The sequence below is a fragment of the Pezoporus flaviventris genome, unplaced genomic scaffold, assembly GCF_033815535.1.
Source record: "Pezoporus flaviventris isolate CSIRO_AGI_PZ_B2104156 unplaced genomic scaffold, CSIRO_AGI_Pfla_v1 ptg000025l, whole genome shotgun sequence".
Lineage (NCBI taxonomy): Eukaryota > Metazoa > Chordata > Aves > Psittaciformes > Psittacidae > Pezoporus > Pezoporus flaviventris.
In genome coordinates, this window is record NW_026892573.1 from 22,726,516 (window position 1) to 22,752,778 (window position 26,263).

The 26,263-nt window shown below is 37.3% G+C and overlaps 1 protein-coding gene across 5 annotated transcripts in view; it reads right to left on the reverse strand.

The window, feature by feature from the left end:
• CNTN5 (contactin 5) overlaps positions 1-26,263 on the reverse strand; it is a 723,743-nt gene that overhangs the window by 12,324 nt on the left and 685,156 nt on the right. For all 5 annotated transcript variants that reach the window (XM_061457841.1, XM_061457839.1, XM_061457838.1 and 2 more), the window contains 3 exons: positions 16,698-16,768; positions 15,462-15,696; positions 3,450-3,559 (listed from right to left, as the gene is read on the reverse strand). In XM_061457841.1, the coding sequence (XP_061313825.1) occupies positions 3,450-3,559; positions 15,462-15,696; positions 16,698-16,768 (416 nt within the window). The remainder of the gene's footprint in view (positions 1-3,449; positions 3,560-15,461; positions 15,697-16,697; positions 16,769-26,263) is intronic.

Sequence of the window (26,263 nt, forward strand, 5' to 3'; positions counted from 1 at the left end):
GGAGGGACTCTTCATTAGGACAAGGGGTAACGGGTTAAAATTTAAACAGAATAAGGAAGAAGTTCTTTCTTGTAACGGTGGTGAGTCACTGGAATGCATTGCCCAGGGAAGTTGTGAATGCTCCATCCCTGGTGGTGTTCCAGGCCTGTTTGGACAAAGCCTTGGGTGGCATGGTTTAGTGTGAGGTGTCCCTGTCTATAGCAGGGGGGTTGGAACTTGATGATCTTAAGGTCCTTTCCAACCCTAACTATTCTATGATTCTATGAAAACAAAACAAACCCACACCAAAATTCCAGTAGACGTATCTTTCTCTTCCAGTGTAAAATATACAACATATATCTAAGAAACAGCAAAAAACTTGAATATTTCTCTTTGAAAAAGCAGAATATGATATAAACAAATTATTATGTCAAGTAATCCTCTCTGAAAGTGGCATTCAAGATTTTCTACTTTTCAAAATTTTTTGTTGCAACTTGATCTTTTGATTAGGTGAGTCAAGCTCATATGCCTTGGGGGAGTTCCACTGAAAAAGACATGAGCTTTGTGATGTATACTTAAGTATTAGCCTTGGTTTTCTGGAAAAGAAAAAAGAAAAGAAAAAGACCTTGTCTTCCAGCCAGGAGTTTTTTCTCTTTCCCTTCTCTACCAGTATGAGTGACAAAGAAAATATTGCCTAGGGCTAAAACAGATTTTATAACCTTCAGGTTATGGATCCTAAACTTTAAGTATGAAATACACACTGCATTTTTCTAGTATTCTGACAAAGTTTTCAAGCCACTTCTACTTTATCAGAGTGTAGCTAGCATATATTTAGTAAGGCTGGGCAGACAGCTGACAAACCTGTACTAAAGTCAGGAATAATACGTGCTTTGGAAGATGCAAAGGAGAACAGGAAACCTTGCATAAAACTCATGTGACATAACAGTTAACATCGCCTTTCAGGGATGACAACATGAAATTGGTTAAGTTACTTTGCCTTTCATTACTCCTTAGCACAAAGTGCAAACAGGGCTGGAGTGAAAGTGGGTCACTGTGAACTTGTCCATATGTAGTAAATATTCTGTCACTTTTGCTGATTAGAGCCCAAACATTCAAATGGTAAAAAAAAATATGCCCCCACCCTCCCTTTTATACTGCTGTTGCTAAAAGGCCAGGAAATGTGAAGACCATGTAGGAGGTTGTCACTGCTGTAGTGACCACAGGCAGAATACAAATTGAGACGTGAAAACAGAGTGGCTAGTCAGATTATTTTTCATTCAATTTGAATCTAAGGCAAGATTTTGCTTGCAGTCCACAATAGGATATGATTGTTAAAATAAAATTCACTCATCTTTTTATCGAAGTCTCTGTATTTCTGTATGTTATTTATTTGCTATTTATAGATTAAGGGAGTATTTCAAGCTATTTTATGCACTGTTCCACATATGATAAACTTTCATAATCAGTTTTTGAATTAAAATAGTGTTCACAGAAGCTGAAGAAAGAAAATTGTATGGAAAGCATAAAACTTGTTCTTTGGGGGAGGCAATTTAACCCCAGTTCTCACTATACAAGGTCCTTCCTTTCTGCCCTGAGAGCGTGCTTTAAAGAGAAACTGTCAGTATGTTAGCAAAATTTGTCTCACAGTGTGGACTTAGTGTTCCTAAGTGAATACTGTAACAAACTGACTCACTATACTGATCCTGTAAGTCGCTATCTCCTTTTTCTTGCAATCCTCCCAAAAAATGGAACTAAAAAGATCTAGCAATACTGTCCTCAGATGGTGTTCTGTCCTGTTGAATGATGCAGAAGAGCAGCATTTACCTTTTTTTTAAATTGAGTAAGGGTTGCTCTGTTCATAATTCTTCCTGGGAATGAGGACAGAGAAGAGCAAACTACTTCCTGAAAAATCTGTCTGTCAGAAAGCAGGCAGAGAAATTCTGGCTAAATGAACAAAGAGGGAAAACGTGGGGCAGGGGAGAAAGCACCCTCCTCTCCCAGATAAAATTAGTACCTCTGAAGGCTCAATACACTCATGGACAAGGTAGAAAGGAAGTGTTCTTCTATATATATTTCATTTTTTGTTCTGTCAACTGCAGGTCCCTGGCTTGAAGTATTTATTCTGTAATCTTCATGCTAAAATCCTAAAATTGGTGTACAGCAAGGTTCAATGTTAATAACCCCTGCTGTATCAATAACAATTTCCAATTTCAAATCTAAGAAGTCCATGAGAGACACAGAGACAACAGATACTGTTGGTGTCAGAGTATGCTGAACTCCAAAGGTTTAAACACTTTCCAAATCAGGAAGACCACCTTTGATAGAAAGACAGTAAATCTGGGCAGCAATATGGGAACATCTAAGTATAAGAGGCTACTGCAACCAGGTTAAAAAATGCTGACTGTGTCTAAACTGTGGGCAAATGTACTTTCCTGGTCATGACTGTCCAGCCTGAGGGTGTGCTGGAGATCGTGGTGACTGATGCTGCCCAAGCACCTACATTTCCTTCCTAAGGCCATAAGTGATGGTCATCAGCCCCAGCTCTTGTCCAGACATGCTGCAAGGGAGACACTCCACGCTAGTAGGTCACAAGGCATCTTCAAACATTCATTTGATTGGTATCTGCCACAGAGCTACACATTTATCTTATCATTGTTACTATAGAGAATCAGGAAAGAGTCAGCACTCTCTAAGGGACTAAAGCAAGTCAAACAACCTGCACCCCAAAATCAGTAAATTGAGTCTAGCTGAGATACTTCATGAGAATCAGACAGCCTGAACCACAAGGTCAGGATGGGTTGTAGTGGCCCCAAAGTATAGCTTTAGTCCTAAATATGATCTGTTCCTGGAGGTTTGGATTGTAAATTGAATCCAAAGCTACAAATGGATCCAAAAGTGTGAGGAAGTCCACTGCCATGACGGGTTCTCTTTTCCCATCTCAGGAAGAGCTGTCTGCTAGTAAGCTTTATTGAGCTTGAGCTTGAGTGTGGCAGCTGCTTCCCATCCTGACGTTGACCTCTTATGATCTGCCCAGCAGATGCCCTCCATCCCCTGCGGCATGAGAGCACATGGATGGCAGAGGTTCTTTCCTTGCTCTGTGTCGACTGCCCTCAGTAAATAACAAGTTTGAACTGGTCACTTAGAGATGGAAACAGTCAATACCTAATCTTCCCAGCCTGAGGGGAAGATTACCCAGATACCCAGAAAGAGGTATGCCGGGTCACTTGAAGTTCTTTCTGCTCTTTCTGAAGTATCAAAGAGATGTTATAAGAACTGGTGTTGAACAGTTTTCAAGCACAAATAAATAAAATATGTTCTGGCGCTACAGCTGTGACCGATGTTCTACAGCTAGTCATATGTATGCTAAACTGAGCATAATTTCTATTGAAGTTTCACTACTGCACATGTTAACAGACTGCAACGTTAGCAAAAGCAACAAGACTTCTCATTATGATATTCTGTGTTCATACCTCAAATCCCTGTGGTCTTCCTAGACTTTCTTTAATATGTTTCCACGCAACAAGAATCTCTGATACAGACAAACTTGTAGCTGTGACATCGATGGGAGCAGCAGTGGGTTCTGTATTAAGAAAAATTGAAACAATAAACCTCCACTGTAACAGCTTGTATTTATCAAAACCACTCCATCTGAAACTGTCATTTACTTACTTTATTCTACCTTAATACTCACAAGAAGATATGACACTTACGGGGAACATGAAAAAGTGAACAAGATTAAGAGATTATTATTGTTGTATTTCTTTATTTGTGTCATGCTACATCAGGATCTCATCAGTGATAACGGGTACAGCAAACTGACAGAGTCAGTTGCCTATGATTTAAAAAAAACCAAACCCTTAATATCTGTAGATGCCCCTCCCTCCACACACCCGTTTCATAGCCCTTGATCAGCCTAACTTCAGCAGTAAATGGAACATTCATTTTCTGTCTTTTTAGTGCAATTCTGTCAGCTCAGGATGAGCAATACCTTGCTAGGGTGCTCAGTCAGTCCTGCTCCAGGGTTATACTGAGTCAGAAGTGACACCCAGAGATGTAGTGAAAAAGGAGTTTTTAAGAGTACATTATTATGACCTTGAAGTCACAGGCAATAGTGTTTGGGGCATGCCATCTTCTCTCTGCTGTGAAGCATTTACTGGTTTAGGTGTGGGATGCACACTTTTCTAAGCAAGGTGTTAGGATTTGTACCTCTGATTACCTTTGTTGTTACCATTGTCCTTATGTCCATGTTTCTATCTCCATGATATTCATAGGACACTCTGCAGTCCTGACCTCCTGCTTATCTGTACCAGAGGACCCTCCCTACCCGCCAGCCAGGGCATGTGTCCGTCAGGTATGTCCAGGGTGCACACTGGAGGCTTAGGGCTGCAGAATGCTTTCAGTATCACACCTGCCCAGCAGTACTGCCAAAGGCACATTTTACTGTCATATCTCTGAACATTTTACAGAGGTCCAACCTTTTTCAGTGGCTAGAAAGTTGGGTAAATGTATACAGAGATTGGCCATGACAGGCCATTGGGAATACCACGAGTTAGAGCATTGGGAGTGAAGAGAGTCCGAAAATTGTCACATATAAAACTCTGACACAAGGAAATCTTTTGAATCTTTTGCTTTATTACCTAAATATTACTGAAAATTTCCTCAAGTCAATTTGTGAGACAGGACTTGAACACAGACAGTGGAGCACACAATAGCAGCATTTCTCCACCGGTCTGGTGTATTTCACTTGCTCAGCAAAAATCTGAGTTCACATTCCCCTGCAGTCACAGAACCTGTGATTTCTTCCTAAGCCTAATGTTCCTCACTACATTTCCAATGTGTTGATCTGCTCTTGAAGGGCAGGCACAGGTCTTGGCTTTTATGATATAAGGAAGCATATCAAAGAGCTTTGTAAAAAAAAATTTTTTGGGGGGGCTCATTTAACAGGGTTGCAGTAAAAGAGTTTCCTTACAGAACAGCCCTAGTTAAAATGACACATTTTTCTTAGTGATCAAACTGCCTTTGAGTAAGATGCTCAAGATCAGTTTTGACTCATTAGCTACCATCCTTTCTCTGATCATATTGCAGGCATTGCTCTGCCCTACACTTTTTCTCTGACATGGCTTGTACAAATTTTCCATCCTTTCTGTTGTCAGGTTCTTAATGTTTGCAGTTCTTTTTGATCTTTTTTATTTACTTCTAAAGAAAAGAATCATTTCTGATGTGTTACAAAATCATGTTCACCAACAATAAGTATTACTAATAAGTATAAAATGTGTATGGAACTTTTCAGGCAGCAAAGAATAAAAAAACTCTCCAGGAATAAGTGAAATGTTCTTCTGAATTCAATACTGAATGAATTGTGCTATGAAGAAATATTTTCCTCATCCTATGATATTCTGTTCAATAGTTACACCCTGCTTTCTATTTTATGTACTACTAAGATTTGCGTGGCAAAAGCTGTTTTCTAGTTTTTGTATTATTGAAGCAATTACGTTGTTGTCAGAAAAGATTGCAGTGGGATAAATAATTTGCGATGTACAGAAAATGTTGGTTGGCAGCCTTTACACTTTCTATAAATGTAGATACCATTTCCTCTTTACAGCATTCACTAAGGGTGGTTTATGTATTGCTTAGAATAGAAAAACAGACTATTTTCCGATACTTTAAAAAACTGTTTTCAAAAAACGGAGCAGAAATAGTTTTTGGGGAGTTTATGTGAAGAAAATGCATTTCTTACATATCCAGAAATTATTCACTGCAATTTTACTGATATTAGATCTGGAGAATGTAAGTGTTCAGCAAAAGAAGAGAAATTCTATATTTAGGAGTAACGTATATTATGACTGTCTGAAAATTTATGGAGACTAAATGGCATTTTTTATTGATTTAGGTAAGATGAGGACCATATAGTTTCTGATCATATAATACAATCTGTGGTTCACTCCAATGTCATGCTTTATTCCGTGTGTCTAAAACTAATCATAAGTTTGACAGGTTCATTAGTTTTTTCTATAATGGTCACTGATGTTATAATCATATTTTTTTCTTAGTGTCTTGGCATTATGCTAAATCTATAGGTGTCTGCCTGAGGTCATACTGCTTGGAATAAAAAAAAAAAAAGAGCCAACATCTTTAATGGTCCCTTTAATATTCCCTGATTGAATTAAAGATGCAGCATGGCAAGTTTTCAAAAGGCTATGTGCAATGTCTACAAAACACTGTCTTTCCATGTGCTCAGGGAACATGTTCAATCTGTGTGGTTTTGGGTTGGTTATAATAAAGCAGGACAAGATATTATACTTAACTGCATTGGTCTAAAGTTCAGAGGGAGAACCCTGAATTTTGATACTGGCAAATAAGGGAAAGAAGCCAAACAAGGGAAAGAAGCTCTCATTGTGTTCTCCCTATTTCAGACAGTAAACAGATTTGTTTTTCTGAAATATTCATCCTTAAAAATTTCCACATGACCTAGCTTAAAAAAGAAGTCCAAGAGCCTATTCAAGTTTATGTTGTTTAACTCTTCTGTGGAATAGAGCATTGGTCAGGACACACCATCCAATCACTTAATATCCATTCACTTCTCATTTTGAGTACAAGAAGGATTTTTACATGCTTCCCTAATTCAAAATCTGAGCTCTCTGAAGCTAAGAACCTCAGCCTGGGTAGTTACATTATGATTCCAGGTAGTTCCACATAGTTGAGATTTTGGGACTTCAGCCAGGACCCATGTCTGCAATAATTCCTTTCTGTTGAAAAATCCACAAAAGAGATCTATTAAAAGGAAAACCATGAGGAGTTATCCCTCTGTGTCAACTTGTAGGTAAAGAAAGTGGTGGCATTTTCTTCCTTTCTGGAGATAGCAATAGGGACTATCTTGCAAATCAGGAGACTTCCAGTAAACTGTTTCTATTCCTGAGAATTGCCAAGAGACGTTCTGTTCAGCTCCACCCCTTGGCCTGTTCGCTGTGCATCCCTGGTTCGTAGACTCCACCACATCTGTGGTGGCATTGCTACCTGCAGGGTAAGACTTTCTCTGGAATCTTGTGCTAGAAAGAGAAAAGATGTTCGATTTCCAAAACACCAAAAATGAGATGACTCATTGCTTCCTGGACCAGAAACAAAGAACTTCATCTTCTCCCTTTTCTTCAAGTAATTTCTATTTTCATCTTCTTTCTCAGTGTCTTTGCAGAGGACTTTAAAACAGACTGAAATAAGAAGGGAGGAGAAATGAGCTTGCAGTCAAGCAGTGATCTGGCCTGCAGTGCTGACCTCTGCTCTGGACCTCTTTTTTTTAGTGGTGAAATGACCTTACTTGTCAGGTTGAACTTCTGAAGCCTACTCCTGTAATGTTGATCTGTGGTGGTGTGCTCCCCTGCCTCGCCTTTTGTTTCGTAACTCTGCTCAAGCGACAGCCATCAGTGGTTGTGCTGACAGATGTGCCTGTGTTGTGATGGCCACATCCAGCTCAGTCTGAGGGGGACAATAACAAAGGCCAAGGGCAATCTGAAAATTGTGTACCATGTCCCACCCTGTGCTGGTCAAGCGCCAAAGGGGTATGCAAACACGACTGAGGGTCAACCATTTTACTCCATAAATAGTGGACAGCCCAGGGTCCATTGAGCAATCCTGCATGGCAGGCGGCTGCACACCAGGGTCTCTCCTTGAACAGGGACACTTCTCAAGGCTACTCCTTGAGATTGAGAGATTCCTTGCCACAACGGATTCTTGACTAGTGATTAATAGCATGCTAAACTTTGAAATCTTAGCTAAGTGATACAAAGGATTGATTGTAGATGTATAATCCTTTAGACATAAACTGCTGACTAAGTCTGAGGCTAAGTCTGGATCTATCTGCATCTAGTCTTCTGTGTGAGAGTTTAGAAAGCAAGGGGGTCCTTTCTGAAACTTGTAATTCAGAGGGAGGCTTTTGCTGAAAGTTTTGTCTGACCCTGTCCTCCATGCATAAAGAACCAAGTGTATTTTGCCACTGAATCTTGTTAAATCACTGTTGCATTTACTATAAAACTTTTTTAAACTGCTGCTTTATATCAGTAAATACGTTGTTGCTTTTTATGAGTGAATTGCATTATTCCATCCATGATATACTCTCCTGCACACTTGCTCTCAGTAAAAAACCTACTGTGGCTGTCCCTTCTCCATGGAATAACCCAGATTTATTATACATTAGAGTGTGATGTGGGATAAAGATTTGCCTTATTCCATGAAGGCTGCACCAGCATGTTACCTACACATGGCTTCCTGACCTTAGCACGTGGGTAGAAGCTGGACAAGCAGACTAATAAAGTTCATGGTTTGTTAGATTTAATGTTCAGGAGTGTTGCCATTTTCATGACTATAAATGGCCATTTCCACCAAGAGACATGGCAGCCAGAGTTATCCTGAGCATGTGAGGAGGGGATGTACCTATCATATTGATTGCACATCTGACTTCCCATGGAGGCTAGTGGCATTAATCAAATGAATGTTCAATAAACTCTTGCATGTCAGGATTGTGATTTCATTCTTTGAAAAATCAGTGGAGACAGCCCTAGCTGGATTTTTACAGGTTCTCTCCAGATGGATCAGCTGTCAGAAACAGGAAATAATCTGCTGAATTTTATAGTTAATATGCTGATTAATTTTACAGTTAATATGCTGATTAATTTTACAGTTAATATGCTGGTTAATTTTCAGGTTCACCTAAACCTCAAGCAGCTAAGATTTAGCTATGAAGTGAACTACAATTCCCTTCATGAATGTAAAAGTTTAATTAAAGACATGGAGGATGTACTTAAAATTGTGTAATTGCATATACCTTCCTTTAAATGAAAAGGACAGGGTAATTTATGTGTTTGTTTAAATAAGTAAATAAGGGCTCAGGGTGAAAAGTGAGGAGAGATGGGCCTAACCAGAACAATCCTTCAATTTCTAGAGTCTTGTTTAATATCACATCATCCACTAGCTGGGCTTATACAGAACTTCTTAGAGTCATAAAGGAACAAAATTGCAAAGACTGTTACATGTCTCTGCCTTTCAGGTAACCAAGATCTTTGGTTCTCCATTATCTCAATGAGTTGGTACAAATCCATCCAAAGCAAGAACAAAAGCTCTGTGCAGTATCATTACGTCTTGTATGTATTACAGAAGTGCATTGGGAGTCCCTTATGAGGTATTAAATAGGAAGACTGAGAGTCTTAAGGCTTTACCTTGTACTGCTCAGGGCTATCTATTTCATATCGAGAAGTTTTTAGTAGTATTTACTACACTGTTTATCAAAATTATAGAAGGTTCAACTTTTGTGAAGATCATATCGTCAGGTGCCTGAAGGAGAAGACAGATACTGAAATTAACAGAACTGATTCTGTATCGCCCATGGTGGCAATCATTAAAGAAAAAACTTTATAAAAGACCTAACTCATCTTGAAACCAGTTCGGTACTCTCCCTCGCAGAAGCTTATTTCAATTTCCTTTTGTATTCTCACCCATTTCTATACCACATGTATTCTAATTAATATTTATTCTTGTACTGATAGGCTGTATCTATACAGTCTATACAGTCTTTAGTGTGAGGTGTCCCTGCCCATGGCAGGGATTGGAATTTGATGATCTTAAGGTCCTTTCCAACCCTAACTATTCTATGATTCTATACTTGTTAACTAAATAGGGACAGAGAGACAAGGAACCAGCCTGAGCATGGACATACAGTTGTCCATAACATTAAATAATAGCAAGAACTGCTGTGAAGTATTGACTCTGGACCAAAATATGCTCAGGAATATACTGATGCCTGGGCAGGGATGGTTTCCAGGAGGTATATGAATGCAGCCACAGTCTGGAGAGTGACAGTGTTCAACTGTGCAGATGTGAACTATTATTGGCCAGTTGGAGTCAAGGATAAAGAATATCTGTCTTATTTGCCTTCTTTATTTATTTATTTTATATTTTATTTGTTCTTTACCTTTAAAATCTCTTCATCGTTCTTAATAATTTCCCTGATTTGCAGATAGCATCTTACCCAAACTCAGCCCTTTTTTTTTTTTAAACTAGGTCAAAATAAGCAAGTTTTTCTGGTTTCTACTCAGTTGCTGATGATCCTATTAGTCCTCTGAACCTGCATCATCTTGAGTTCTTTGTTCATCATGAGCAACAAGAACTGTTGATAAGATTTTAGCTAAGCTTTATGGTAGTTTTATCAGAATGATGCCCTGATTCACATTAAAACCTTTGTGTCTTTCTTATGTGTAAGTTCTAGCTGTTGGGTTCCCATTTTGTATGGATTGGCTTATTACTACTCCTTATGTACTTGATGCAGCACTCATATGTTATTCATATTCCTTTTCTCTAGTCATCCAATTGACATTTTTCCTGTGTGCTGTTCAGATCCTTCCCCGTATTTGCAGTGCATCCTAGGGTTGCAGTAACAGCAGTATCATAACCAGCTTTCCTATTGGCATTACGAATATTAAACATATATGATCTAAAAATGGTCTTTAAGGAATTTTGCTATTAACTTTCCAAGCCTTTTGCAAGTCTGGTGGTAAATGTTTTTGTTTTTTTTTTCGGGGGGGGGGGGGGGAATTCTTTTGTTGTTTTTTTTTTTCCCTGTACTCTGAAATATTTGGGTTATTTTCTTAATAAAGTAACTGTGGTGTTTGTTTTTTTTTCCAACTGTTCCTTGTTTACATTATTTTGGGATAGAAAAGATCCTGCCCCAGGTCCTTGAGCACATGAAAATGCCAGAAGTTTTCACTACAGGTGTAAAAATTTGCAGATTTTCTCATTCTTATTATCTATCCTACATATATCACCTTATTTATTAAAAATAAATGATAAAGTAATTCATTATTGTTCATCTATTCCTTATCTTTAATATCAGTAACTTACACACTTCACATCATGTCCTGCTTTATATACCTGCCTAACTTTTAAAGAATATTTTTTTCAGCTTATTTTTTGTAGACTTTATTAAGCGTACCTTTTACTTATTATGAATACCTCTAGTAGGTACACCTCTAGATCCTCAGATATAATGTACTGCCTCAGAAATGTACCATTTCTTACAGTATAAACTTCAGGTAGATTTTACACCTTTGGCTCAGAGACTTTCCAAAACACTTTCATGTCTAGTCTCAACTGCTAATTCGAGTTTATTAAGTAATATTCTCATTAATTGTTATTCTCAAAAATTGTTATTTGTTATGATCAGCTTTTCCATAGTGTCTTACTTATTCATCAAAACAAGACTATAGCACCTTTATTTCCTCTTAGTCAGTACTGGATAAAGAATCTGATAACTATCACAGCAGAACACAAGGTCATTAGTTTTATTTACTAGCCAAACTACCCTGAGCAGCTAAATTCTCTCATAAATGAAGGTGTCCTGTAATAATTATCTACAATTAAAAAGGTCTTTCTCAGCATCCAAATTGATAAGGGCAATCAGCAACTGACCTCTACTTTGACTCCCAGTTTCTGAAATGCCCTTTTCTGAAATGACATAGAACCCAAGGATATTCTTTTTTATCCAAACACTGGTATTCTATTTCCTGATATGTTATCGCATCATCAGCATGCTATGACATCCAGCCATTTTTACTTTCTTTTCTATCCTATGTAGTTTATACTTTGTCTAGTCATGCTTGCTAAAGCAAGCCTACCAGACATCATTCTTATCAGTACAGCCTTTTTCATCTTCTTGCAAGTACACTTTCGCAGTCTCATATTTTCTTTTCCATTGCTATATTTCCAATTTTTCCAGTTTTCCTCTTCCAGTGAATTAAAACCACACATAGAGATTCCATATGATTTCCCTGACACTGAAAGCTTGTATTAGTAGTCTTGGCATTCTTAGCCACTCAGTATTTAAATGGAATGTAGTCATCAAGAAAAAATCTCCAAAGAATATATAAACGTGAAAACAAACAGTACCTAACACTGCTTGTGTTAATGGTTTTATTTTCAATAACTTATGCCTTTACAATTTTCATTCTCTATGGGTCACGCTCATCTGTGCCTGCACAGCAGTGCTTTGTTTCAGTACACTCTAGCTTGAGCCTGATACCATTCTTTTCCTGGCAGAGAGTACAGTCAGAAGGCTTGTCCCTGCTGTTTATGATCCTTTTCAGTGTTAGATTTGCACATTGCAGCCTTTCTTCTGGCAGGCAGCCTAGCTTGCTGTGCTCCCCATGTGTTCTGGTGTCTCTTTCTGTTAAAGGGTTCCTTCATGAAAGGTTCAGGCTTGTCTTTCCCTGGTGCTTTAACATGTCTGTTGTGTCCTTCTGCTTTCTTACTGAAGATAATTGCACATCTTTTTTTTTCCTATCCTGCATCTTCTGTATATCATCCTCATTCCCTGTTCAGAACTGGTCCTTCGCTCTTGTTATCTCTTTTACTTCACTAAAACATCTGACTTCCGCTTTTCTTCTTCTCCCCTTGATTGTTTGCTTTCTTCCTCTGCTAAGGTCTCCAGGGAAGATCCCTTCCAGCTTTTCTACTGCATTAAGCTATCTTTTCCAGAGGGTCACATTAGCCTTTTTTCCTCCTGAATTATCTAACTAGCTTTGTACAACAGAATGCGTCTCCATTCTCTATTCTTCAGTTCTCTATTCTTCAGTTACATTCATCTGCGTCTTTAGCTCCTGGATAATCTCTCCCATGAGGTGTATCTTAGTGATGTTTCCTATGAAGTCAAAAGGCCAATGAAGGAAAAGACATGTCTTAAACCAACTATAGCCAGTCATATTTTTTCCCCACTCTAAGTCTGGGTTATCACCATCCTTGATCCTTCAGTAATGATTTGTGTCATATTATCTTCTAAATATCTGACTTAGAGACAGAGGTAAAAGTGTTAGCCTCTCTATTTACTTATGAAAAAGTGCTCAGTGTTTGGCTCATGTTTTCTGAGGTTGTTTTTTAAGCCTCTTGCCCCAGTCAGAGACTCTTTATAAACAGAGGGAAGCCAGTTGTGTTCAGAGAGGGAAAAATTTTATTCAATACCACCTCCCAAGCTGCTTGCCTAGGCACAGCTCAGCACCACCGTGAACGGGCTCTCAATGTAGATCAGAGCATACAATATGTAGTCACAGTCATACAAAAAAGAGAGAATTTTTTCCTTGTCCAGAACCTGTCCTATGGAAACTCTTGGTTTTATCCTGTGTGCACAGGCAACAGGTTTTAGACTTCCTTACACAAATGAGCTATGCCAGTAAACAACTCCAGATCCATCTGTAGGTGTGGGAAACGTTTTAATATGTAATATAAAGTTTCCTTAACTTTTAATAGTTTTATCCTAGGCCTTTATTCTAGATGTTTGCAGAGGAGTGAATTGAGTGTATTATGAAAAGCAAGTAAACTCAGGGTTTGCTAGATCAGCCCTAGGACCATAATATATTGTACTGTCAATCTTTATTTAATATCTCCTCTTCAACAGGAATCATTGGGAAAAAGTACCTTCAGTTGTTTAGCTTCTTAAGTGTGAAAGTCCATGCCTCCTTCAAAACAAGCTCCCCCTTTTCTTATATATAGCAAGCTGAAATGTCTATTGTCCTCAGTGTCCATACTGCCAAGAACTTGGGTATAATAAACTCTTTTGTCACTCCTTTAAATTTCCAGTGTATCACCTAGGGTTATTCTGGAGAAAAGCTTTTTATAAATTAATTTAGCACTGTATTGTCACAGCATCCCATATTTTTTCCTCAAATACAAGTCTTAGAAAATATTTAGCCCCATACAATTCCTCTTACCAAAGGGAAGTCTAATGTACAGACACACACAAAGACTGAATTAGCAAAGTTATGATGGGTAGGTACTTTCAAGTAACCGAACTATAATCAGGAAACTTGTTTCCTAGAGACAGCCTCTGAGAGTGTCAAAGGTTAATTTTAATAATTCTATTAACTTAATTTGTAAAGTTCATATTTTTAAAATAAATGTTAGAAAAAACAATATATATATATATATATATATTACTGATTATGCCTTCTCCAGTCTTGTCCAAAAAACAAGCTAAGGACTACTTAGTACAATTACGTATTCAAATTTTTTTAAAATAGCTTTTGCTTTTTAAAAGAAATCCATTAAGGTTTTGTCTCCCCTTGCAAAACTCTGTCTTTACTGAACTTTCTGATTAGAGTATGAAATTTTTAAATAATAAAAGCATAACCACTGGTATCACAATATCATTTTCCATTGAGGAACGTCAATGAGGGATGTCAGCTGTAAAATTTCCAAGTTGAAAGGGGCAATTTTTACATTTTAAAGTGTAATTGTTTTCAAAGTAATATGAACGCTTAGTAATGCTGATCCAAACAGTGGAACACAAACAAATTACTGGAACTGCTTTTAGCAAAAACAGCATTTCCAACCTCTGTAATTAATATGAAAGAAGAGCAGTATATAATCTGTACTTCATCATGGCTCCAAAATGACACATTTATTGTAGGCTAATATAAAATAACATTTAATGGTTTCCAGCTTCACATGAAATGCCATTATCTTGACACTACATTTTTGTAGATATATTATGAAATTCATCCCATCCATCTGTACTTACTCTTTTAACAGGAGACATTGGGATAAATCAAAGATGGCATAGTAAAGAAGAACTGAAGTATATGACTTGCAGTAATGGAACTGCTAAAATGTTCCCGTGGATAACATTTATTTACCATTTTTGTGTATGGAAATTTCCAAACACTGGCCTCTGTTAATAGTCAATACAGAACAACTCCTTTTGCTAGTATAAATTTGATTTGTTTTGTCTGGGTTTTTTATTTTTCTTGGGTTTTTTTTTTAATTTTTCTTGCTTTTTTTTGGTTTGTTATTTTTTTACAAAATCCTGTTGAGTGTCATACCAAGCTAAAACAGAAATTTTCAAGAAATATAAGAAATATTTTTCATTTGTTCTTCTGAATTATTACAGCAATTCACATTGAATATTTAGACATTAATACAAATTCAGAACTTTTATACTAATTAACTAAAAAGAGAAAACAATAGAAAAAATAAAAATAAGAAAAAAAATTGCACTCTGCAATTTTTGCTATTCATTAACCAGGTAATGAACATTGATAAGTGAATTTATTTAGTCTTTGAGCTGTTCTCTGATTAACCCATCAAAAATTATCATGAACTGCAGAAACATTAGAAAATATCAGCCCTTCTTTGCTCATTGTTAGAGCAGCCCATCTTAAAGTTAAGACTTCAGATTTCATATTAGGGATGAAATTTCATTAAAACTTTTGGTTTTTTGATTAGGACTGATGTGTCTTGATGTCTTTTCCTAACCTTTCTCACTTGTTTTCTGGGGAACCTTGGCAAATCAGTTCATCTCCTTCTCTGCAAAGCATGCTTAATGTTATATAGCACTTCTTCAAAGAATTTTGAAACTGAAGATTGAAAAAGCATAGTATAACAGAACACATTATATAAAAAATAGCGTAGTATAGCTCATAGTATACAAGTTAACTTCATGTTGAACTGACCTCCTTCAGCTGAGCAGATGACCACAATAGGGCTGAAGGGACCATCTCCTTTGTTGTTGTAAACACCAACCTTCACCTCAAAAGGAGTCAGAGGTGGCACGCTTTCATCTCTGTAGATGAACTTTGAGGCATCTGAAGATGTCACCATTTTTTCCTTCCAGCCACGTGTTCCATTGGGTCTGAAGGCTACAATATATCCAAATCCTTGTCCATTCTGAAACTCTTCTGACACTGGCTAAAAAAATAAAGTTCAGGTAATGATCAGATTTACAAAGAAGCCACAGAGTAGTTGCCCATAATCTGGCTGCTTGTGCGAGAATGATCCCTTACAGTTGCATTATAGGCTTTTACTCTTCCACTAGGAGAGTTGCTGCTGTTTATGGTTATAGACTATAAAGCAAATCTGCTCTATCAGTTGTTTCAGCTAGCTGGTGTAGGAGAAGACAAATATGCCAACAGAATACAGCCTTTTAAGATGTCTTAAAATTCACCATTTTAAGCAGTTAGAATTCCGTGTGTTTCTAAATATCTGAATCTCTCCTAAAGTTGGCTAGGCTAAAATGTTTATCATTAAAATCCCATGTCCTTATTTGATGTAATTGTTCTTGGGTTTATACGTATGTATACGTACATTTTCTGAATCTGAAACTTTATAATGAATCTAGAAGTTTTGAAAAGTCCTCAAGAAAAGTCTCTGTTCTCCTGCATCATTTTCTATTAGCAGAGAAAGCAATTCCTGCAGTTGCCCACTAATGCAGTCACGTATCTGCGTTTTATCTTGTATCACAAATATCTTCTCAAAATAAAGGTTTATTTCAAGTCTTTAGTTTTATATTTTTACTAAATGCTTAAACCAAATAATTCTCAAGTTAAAAAAAACAAAACAAAAACAAAAAGCACAAAACAGCTACAAGGCTTTCCTTCTATTCCCATAGCTATTATTTCATCTAATGTAGCATCTGCATAAGATCCAGAAAAATAAAATCAACCCAAGCAGTAGACCAGGAAGAAAAGATTTAATAATTAGCACAGCTATTGAGCTGCACTATAGTGTCCTCTACTCAAACCACATGAAAATGCACATTGCTTCAAAACTTTAGAACATATTTAGAGAACAGTATTTTGTGTTCATGTCCTGCCAAGATTTGATGTAAGGAAACCCCAGTACACTACTCTTTACTTTGCCCTCAAAGAAGTAAACATGAAACAAAGCCTTTAATCAGAAAAGTCCCTTACCTCCCATGCTATTACTAATTCATGTCGCCTTCCACTTCTGCCACTTACATTAGCTGGAGGTGTCTTTGGAACTGTGAGCAAAAAGGAAAAACAAAAAAAACCAAAGCTAAACAAAACAAAATGTCCAAGTTATTAAAGTTTTCCCCATAGTAATAAGTCGCTGAAGCAGATATAAGGCTGTTAAATCAGAACAGAAATAACAAACATAGCAGTCTGTGGTCAAGAAAATTTGCTCAAGTTTCATTTCAGAGCTACAGTCAAGCTGGTAAACTCAAACAAAGCATCAGCTAAGAAGACAAATAATACTGAAAAAAAGCTGCTTAAGTAGGATGCCTTCTGCAGCTTAGTCAGAATTTTAATATACAGATCATCTAAGAAGCAAACCAGGAACTATCTTGATAATATTTATATTTTTTGAATAGACAACTCAAAAACAAATGTCAGGGAAGAGCTTGACATATTTCAGACTTCAAGTAAAGTCTTAGGCCACAAATGGTATATCTCTACTGTTTCCCAGGTCATTAGGGATTTTGAATGTCAGTTCTTGCAAATCTTTCTTGTATGCTTTATCAGGAAGGCAATTTTCAGAAATTTTAAAGTAACCATGCTTAAACATCCTCTATCATTTCTTTCATAAGGCTGGAATCAGTACTACACAGTTCTTTAAAACTGAGGCTACAATTATGGTTTTAAAAGCACATATGAGCAGCTGATGAAATTCTTTAAAAGTAATTATAATTATCACCAACAGTGTGAATTTGGTTATCATATTTTGCAAAACTAAAAATCTTAATTGTTCCACTGGAGTTGTATAATTTCTTTTATCTTACTTAGTGCTTTCCAAATGATTAATGTTTTGATATCATTTGCTTTCTTTATTTGATTAAATATGTCCTAAGTGAAAAACTTTCTCTTTTCTTCTTTACAGCAGTACATAGGTCATTGGTAGAAACACACTGTGAGGCATTAACTGAGAAAGAGTGTTCTCTTTAGCTGATTTATTGTGTAGCACAGTGCCTTTGAACTATGCAAAGAAAAATACATTTAAATAAATGTTCAGTACTCTTTATTTTCCATGTTGATCATTAACAAATTAAGATCAATGAAAGTGTAGTTTTTACTAGATCCTGGAAGTTCACATAAAATTTCAGAATTCATTTGTGTATTATCTGTTTGAACTCTGAACTCCCCTTTAAAGAACCTAAGTGCTATTCTGTTTTTTTACATAAATGTTGCAGACCCACAAAGCTTATGAATTGCTTCTGATTTACATTTTATCTGTGTTCTTTTCCTTCCTTAATTTAATAAATAAACAAAAATAATCAGTGTGCAACAGTGGGATGAATGTTCTACAGTGAAAAGATGCAGATGAAGAATCATCTGTCTGTTATTTAACAAGCAAAAATTGTGAGGCCATCTCTAATGGAGCATATTTAAACCTTGTGTAGCACCCATTTTTCTCTTGCCTTTTAAGAGATTTTTTGGGGGTAAGTTATAAAGATAAAGTTATAAAGATGAAGTTTTTATGTAGGTGCCATGTTCCTGATGAGAGAGTATGCTGTACTCCTTTGAAGCACCCAACATGATGGGCTTATTTAACCTGCAGTGTCCTCCTTCTAGAGTTTTCTTATTAACAGTTTTGCAGACTGAAGACCTATTTAAATGAATAAATGTTACAAGAATAAAACTGTCAAAACGATGGATTTCTTTTGCACCAAACTAAAATGTACATTCACACAGTGAAACTCTCTCAAATGAATAACCATTAAAAGAATAAATGTGTCAAAGGAATAAATTTCCTCTGCACTGCACCAAAGCAGATTATACACACTTAGAGGAGGACATTTTGAAATAAGTAACTATTAAGAGAAGAAAACTATTAAAAGAAAACAGTTTTTGCAAGGCACTGAGCTTATATACTAGCAAACCTTTCAGCAGCATCACCTTTATATCAGTGCTATATCTGAATTTACTTATTCATAGCCTACGTTTATTGCCATGCAATTAGTGACTTTCCAGTCTTTAAGTTGTTAATTCTCAGCAGTGACACTCATGGAGATGCACTTGCACCAAAGCATGATGACTAAACTTGGCTCCTGGACAGGATCCATTGAGCCTGGGGAATGAGGACATTAGGAACTCTTTTCTTTAATGTTTATCAAAGCTGAGAAATTCAGTATCATTTCTTCTGGATAAATACACCCCAATTAGTAGCAAAGAGCTCTTTGTGTATTAGTATGTCTCATTTAACAAGAAGATGAGAGAACATCACCAACTGGAAAATAAATGTTTCCTTTGCTTAAAACTGGTCCTTAGGATCATAAAATGTGACTATGCTTAGCTTGATCATATGCCTGTGATTCTGATCAAACCCTTCTCATAAGCCCCTTTGTCAGCTACCTATTCTCACCTGTCTCCTGTTTTATTCTTAGACCATAAGCCCTTTGGGATCAGGTCATCTCCTCTTTTTATTTGTTTCTGCAACCACTTGCAATGCTGCGAGTTAAAATCCAGGTCTCTTTGTTGTTCCGGTAATGAGAACAACAAATAGTCACTAAAACCTCTGCTCTGAAAGACACAGTTACCAGATGTAGGTCAAAGTAAATAATGTTGTATGCCGGCACAAGCTGATGTTGAAACATCCACTTGAGACAAACAAACAAAAATCTTGAAATGGTCCTGCCAGGAGTTTGATTTAAACAGAAACAGCAGGGTTTTTTTTTTATTGTGTTTGCATTTCCATGGAAGTACCGTGATATACTGAAAATGAAAGTGAAATTAAGCACTATTAAAACTTATAACCCCTACACCAAACAAAAAAAAACCTTCAAAATTTTGCCTAAGAGCAGGCACAAAGAATGTAGCCCTCAGCAGTCCTATGGAGCATTTGACAATATGCTTAAACTATTAATGAAGGAAAGGTGATATGGAAAGGTAAAGTTTATATATGAAGCTGAGGCAAGTTGTTTAATAATTCAGGCATATCTTATGCATGAAAAACTGTGGTGTTTGTTTAGGACAAAATGTATGCACAGAACTAGTGTTGCTGAGGGCTTTGTGTATGGGAGCAGTGGTTATAAAGTGCAGAAAAGTGCCGATAATGCCACCTACGTGTAAAATTCAAACTGTACCTGTTTTTAAACACAAATGCCTATGTTTCATTCATTATAATGTCAGAATGAAATATATAACAATTTTCAATATTTTGCCCAAAAGCAAGTACCCAAAATCTTTGATTGAGCTCATCTTTACGGTCTACCAGAACCCACAGTTTTCATTGATAAATAAAAATAAGGGCAGAGTGAAGAGAGGGGAACTTTTAGAACTAGTTTAAACACAAGCAGAGAGCAGTTTTCAAAATGTTGGACACAGTGGAATGCTTGAAGGGAAGCTAACATCCACCCCAAATATTCATGGTTTCATAGCTATGATATTAACTACCACTTCCAAAATCTTACCCAAACCTTACGAATTTCAAAGTACAAATGGAGTTTGAAAACTAGCCCTCTTAGTTGTGGATAATGTGTGGTTTAGAAGGAAAGGGTTTGTTGCAGCACTTCATGTGAGGACCAAAGCAACAGCACATTCATCAGTATTTTCATAGAATCATAGAATCACAGAATCGTTAGGGTTGGAAAGGACCTTAAGATCATCTAGTTCCACCCCTCCTGCCGTGGGCAGGGACACCTTACGCTAAATCATATCACCAAAGGCCATTTTCTTCTCAGTTCTTTTCCTTTCTATATAGATTTTATATATTTGTGTGTGTGTGTGTGTGTGTGTATATATGTCTCCTAATGGTATCTCCTGCAGTACACATCTGGAAAACAGAGATGATAAGTGAAAACCCTTTCAGTGTGTGAAGGCCAGCCCTCAAGTTCACACCCTCCCACGAAACATTTCACATCTCATCTGTTCAGGAATGCAAAACCTGCTAGCATCTCAGAAGTGGATAATACACTCTATTCAACTAGTGGAAAACAGGGATGCCCCAACTGGTCTCAGGATCTGCATTTCCTTTCTCACTTCATCTGTGTTTTTAATATTAGTAGTTTAGTAGGGGACAGAATTCAGTTCTATTCACTGATAATCCTGTCATGTGTCATCTGTGTCTGAATAGCCTCCAGATCCCCACATACAGGACTGAAATCTCAAAAGCTATTATATATATGCCAGAGAACCAATTCCTTACCCTTCCTGTTATTCTTTTGGCATCACACACATTTTGATTGTTTGCCAATATATAGTGCATATTATATTGAGCCTGCAATAGCATGCATTAGCAGCCTATTGTTTCTAAATATACCCATGCAGTCATGGGTATATCCTCCTTTGTTTTTCTCTATGGAAAAGCACATTTTCTAGTAGCCCATGTAATCATCTCCAAATGTCACATATACAGGAGGTTATTAATTATTTTTTTAAGAGCAAAAAATACTTATGACAATGGGAAAAGCTGAAGCTTCTTTTATACAGGTCACAAACAAAGAGAGCACCACTCCCAACAACAGAAGAACCCTAAAACAAAGTCAGTCTAAACCAGGTATCTTTCTTTTTTTTTTCCCCTGGACAGAGGCCTTTCCTGTTACACTATGAAGAAATTCTAGCTGAAAGTAAGTGCGACATAATGGAAAATAAGAGCTTATTAAAGATAAAGCCTGAGTATAACCTGTTACTAATAGAGTGCACTGCATCATTGTTACCTTGTAAAATCAAGTTTGCATGCATGATTAGCAGGTTAAACTTTGATTCTACTCAATTTCTCTCTCCCCATGTTTTCCCATGAATAGATAATGTAATTGATGCTTTGGCCCCAGGCTTCAAATGACCGACTGCCTTAGTGGAATGCCAGACATGTTTAAATTCATGTTATTGGTTCTTTTCACCTTGTGGACCTGTAAAATATGTATCAAGGCTAGAACTGACAGAAATGCAGCAGCTGGCTAAAAGTTAGATGTGCCAGAAAATTGCAGTATTATCCATTCTGATGAAAGTAGCTATGAAAAGCAAACATGTTAACTAAATACGAACTAAGTAATAAGATTAGAATTTAATTAGAAAATTAAAGCAAGTGGAAACCTGTTTATTATTCTGTTGATTTCCTTATAGCATCCCTAGTATTGTTTTCATGGGTATTTTTAGATAATGGTCTAATATGAAACGTTGCTCTCATCATGGGGAAGAAGTGATAAAGTAAGCGAGGTGTGGGGAGAGAAAAAGCCTTCAGTCTCCAGTCAAATTAGCTTGTGCCATTAAATTAAAGATGACAATTTCCACTTAAGTATAAAATACGGGAAGCAGAATCACAGATTTGCTGCCTCTGTGGGCTGTCTACACAGTTATCATTCAGCCTGGTGGATCTCAACTCTCTTTTAAGCATGAGACACAGTCACCTTCTCCACTGGGGGACTGGTATTTCAGGAATTTTACCCACTGCAGGGCAGCCTACCTGTTTTCACTTGTGGGGCACATCTGTGATCACTGAAAATTGCCAGGTTGCTCTGCCTGGGTCATAAGCAGAGAGACTGATGCCATGTTCTTTCTGAAATATGTCCTTTCAAGTATATGTCTTTTACAACTTGAAAGCTATGGTATTAGAACTGGATCCCATGTTAACAGAGATTTTCCCTTGAAGCCTTCAGATAAAAATAGGTATTAGAGGCATTCTGAAAAAATAATGGATGACTGGGTGCACCAAGACAGATATTAATGTGCTAATCTGGAAAACCAGATATGAAATCCAGAGAAAACTATTATTAGATTTCCTGTTGGCATCTGAAAACTATACCAAGGGTGATAATTCACACAGTCTCTGTCTCAGAGGAGAGAGCCAAACAGGATCTGCACTTTGGGAATGTCTGAAGATCAGGAAAAAGTGGCTGCTTTTTTATTTTATTTTTTTAGCAAAAAAATGCTTCTGCTGAAACATGTCATGATTCTATGATTCTATGAAGTCATTTCAAAAGTGCCATAAAAATAATAAGCAGCATGCTCTTTTGCAGAGAACTGTATGTGTAACAAGTTGTTTGATTTGTTTTTTTTATTTTTTATTAATGGTTCTTTGTTTAAAGCAGAGTCCATTGTGTTCTGACTTCACAGCTCTTTGCAGATTCTAACAAACTGGGAGATTATGTCTTATTGTAACTCCCATCTTCTCATTCCCTCTATAGAATATTGCATCTACCTTTTCTACAAAAAAAAACAAAACACCAAAATAACCAACGGAAACCCCCAAACCATTCAGAACTGAAACAGAAACCAAATCTTTTCTTACAGAAAGTCTTTTGAAATTGAGGTGATGGCTACAAACTTCTGCTGTTCCATGCCGTGTTAAGCAGGCACACCAAATAAATTCAGTTTCAATTTCTCTGAAGGCTGTTGAGTTGTTTTACTGGCAGCTGTCTGGATTTCGGTGTCATACTACAAAATGCTCCCTTCTAAAATGACATTTGTGCAGCTGTAAATCTGGTAGCAAAAAGCTATTCCTAACTGGGAAGCTGAAAGTGCAAGTAAGCAACTAGTGTCCCATTTTTCCTATTTGAACTAATGTGTTGCTGATTTATTATTCAGGAAGGCCTGTATTGTTATCAGCTACATTGCTGTTTATCAGGAGGACCCCCACATACTGGAGTGCAGATCATTGCCACTTGAGTTTAAAACTGTTCCTTCTGGTAGCAGCAATAGTGGAGTATTACCCAGAAATTAATGCCAATCACTGAGTGAAAATACACTGTACACTGCATGCTTTGTCTGTCCCAGGATTACTATTTCATGAATAACATATGAAGACAGGCTGAGAAAGCTGGGGCTGTTCAGCCTGGAGAAGAGAAGGCTGCGTGGAGACCTCATAGCAGCCTTCCAGTATCTGAAGGGGGCCTAGGAGGATGCTGGGGAGGGACTTTTCATTAGGGACTGTAGTGATAAGACAAGGGGTAATGGGTTAAAACTTAAACAGGGGAAGTTTAGATTGGATATAAGGAGGAAATTCTTTCCTGTTAGGGTGGTGAGGCACTGGAATGGGTTGCCCAGGGAGGTTGTGAATGCTCCATCCCTGGCAGTGTTCAAGGCCAGGTTGGACACAGCCTTGGGTGACATGGTTTAGTGTGAGGTGTCCCTGCCCATGGCAGGAGGGCTGGAACTTGATGATCTTAAGGTCCTTTCCAACCCTAACTATTCTATGATTCTAATTCATTTTTACAGAGGTGAAGTTGCAGTGATTGTTCAAAGGAATGCTAAAAATGGATGTGCATGAAGACTTTCATTAGTGTTGTAGGAATGTGTTATAGTAAATACAGCCTTTGTTCGATAAACACTGGGAAAGAAAAAGAAGAAACCTAAAAAACATGACAGCTAGAGGAAATCTGACATTTTCAAACCTCAGTTTATGAAAAGAACATTCACTCACAAGTTAAATATATCCGGCTGATTGATATCCAGAACCATCCTTTCAAACACAGGGAACATACTCATATATGTGAAAAAACATAATCCCTATTACAGGATAACATAATCCCTATTACAGGATAAACTTTTTCCAGAATATTTTTGTTCCCTGTGATAAGTACCCCCTGAATAAATAGAAAGTCATTCAAACATTTGGGTCTAGAAGTATTTTCACTTCCAATGAAATATGGAACAAAATCAAGGGAAGAAAAATGGTGGTGAAATAAGAGGGTTTTTTTGAAAATCATTTGAGATGAAAGTAGCTGGTGGTTTTTATTTCATTTCCCTTTCCTTCTTTTCTTACAGAACAACATGTGTAGCATCTGAATTTTCTGCTATATAGTTACCAAGTTTCACACTGTGGGGAGCTTTCAGAAGATGAGGAGGATAGTTGGAAAGAAAGCATGCTTCCACATGCATGAAGGGGAATCAAATCACTTCAGTGCAGTTAGGTGATTGCACAGTGAAATTTAATATCAGCCAGCAACTACACAGTTATTTGAAGTAAAAAAAAAAAAAGTCTTAATACAACTGAAGATAGGTTTGTTAGACTTCATCTGAAACAGCGCAGCCAGTTCTGGGTACCACAATGAGAAAGACATTGATTGACTAGAGGAGGTTCACAGGAGGCCACTGGAATGGTGGGACTGGAGCATTTGCCTTGTGAGGAAAGGCTGGGGAAGCTGGTTCAGACTTGTTCAGTCTTGAGCGGAGATGGCTTTGGGGGTGCTAACAGTGCCTATGGGGAGGTCACTGAGGAGACAGAGATGGGGTCTGCACAGTGGTGCAGGGTGGGACAGTGGGAGAGCAAGAGACAGTGGTCATAAGTTGATATATGGGGAGCTCCAGCTGGATATATTGAAATTAAAATCACAATGAGATTAGTTAACTGCTTGCACAGGTTGTCCAGAAAGGATGTGCAATCTCCCTCCTTGGAGGTTACAAAGACAACACTGGACAAAGGCCTGAGCAATCTGCTCTGAAGCCAGTTTACCCAGCTTTGAGCAGAAGGCTGGACTAGAGATCTCCCAGGATCCCTTCCAGCCCTGATTATTCCGTCAATTCTGTGGTCCTGTCTAAGAAAACCAGCCTGAAAATTCTGCTGTGAATGTGAATGGCATATACACAGACTGGTGAACTATGGAGCTGAGGCAGAGGATTAACATACCTTAAAGGATAAGAATTTTATTTCAGAATGCGAGAGGTGGACACATTTTGGCATTGCTACTTGTAAGTCTTACAATCTGCCTTAATGAGAAGAAAGAGTGCAACACAACTGCTGTATTTGTCCAGAATAGTCACAACTACAAAATCAATTACACTTTCAAATTCAAGGGGAATCTCTGAATTTGGCACTCTTCTATTAGGTATGATCAACAAAATACTTACAAATTATTCATCTGAAGAAACATCAAAATCAAATCAAAACTCTCTAGGCCTCCTAAATAACAAAGAATAAAGAATAATCTGAAAGTCTTCTGAGATGCAGTTCTCTTTTGAGGCTTTATTCAAACCCTCTCTCTATCTCTTTCTGCCTCTTAAACTGTATTTCTGAAGCTGCCTAAGGATATTTCTCAGATTCCCAATCCCTCTTTTTGTCTCTTCATTCTGCCCAAGTTACTTACAAGGATTGCAAGCTTTGTGAGACCACTGCAATTTTCCTGAGTCCCAAATAGGATGCAAAACATTTTTCCCGGGCTCTCACAGTACCATCCCAGTTAGAAATACAATGAAATTTTTTTAAATGCAGTAACAATTCATGGTAGAGTGTGCATGACAAAGAAACGCTTGGAGCACAAGATACTTCATATTAAGCTGCTTTCCATGACTTTCCCCTCTTGCTGAAAAAAACTCTGTGCACCTTCAAGTAAAGAAGTTACGAAAAATAAGGAGGGAAAGACTGCTCAGGAGCAGTTGTTTGAAGAGACTGAAAAACGGCCTACAGCTGAAAAGCAGTGGAAGCCTGCTACAGGGCAGGCAGCAATAGCTTAAACGTAAACCAGATGAAAAGTAATGTAGTCTGGATGGAGTAAGACAGCAGAGAATGGGTTTATTTGACATTTTTGTTTACTATCAAAATAATAATTTAAATAAGATATTATTTAAAATAATTAAACATTATT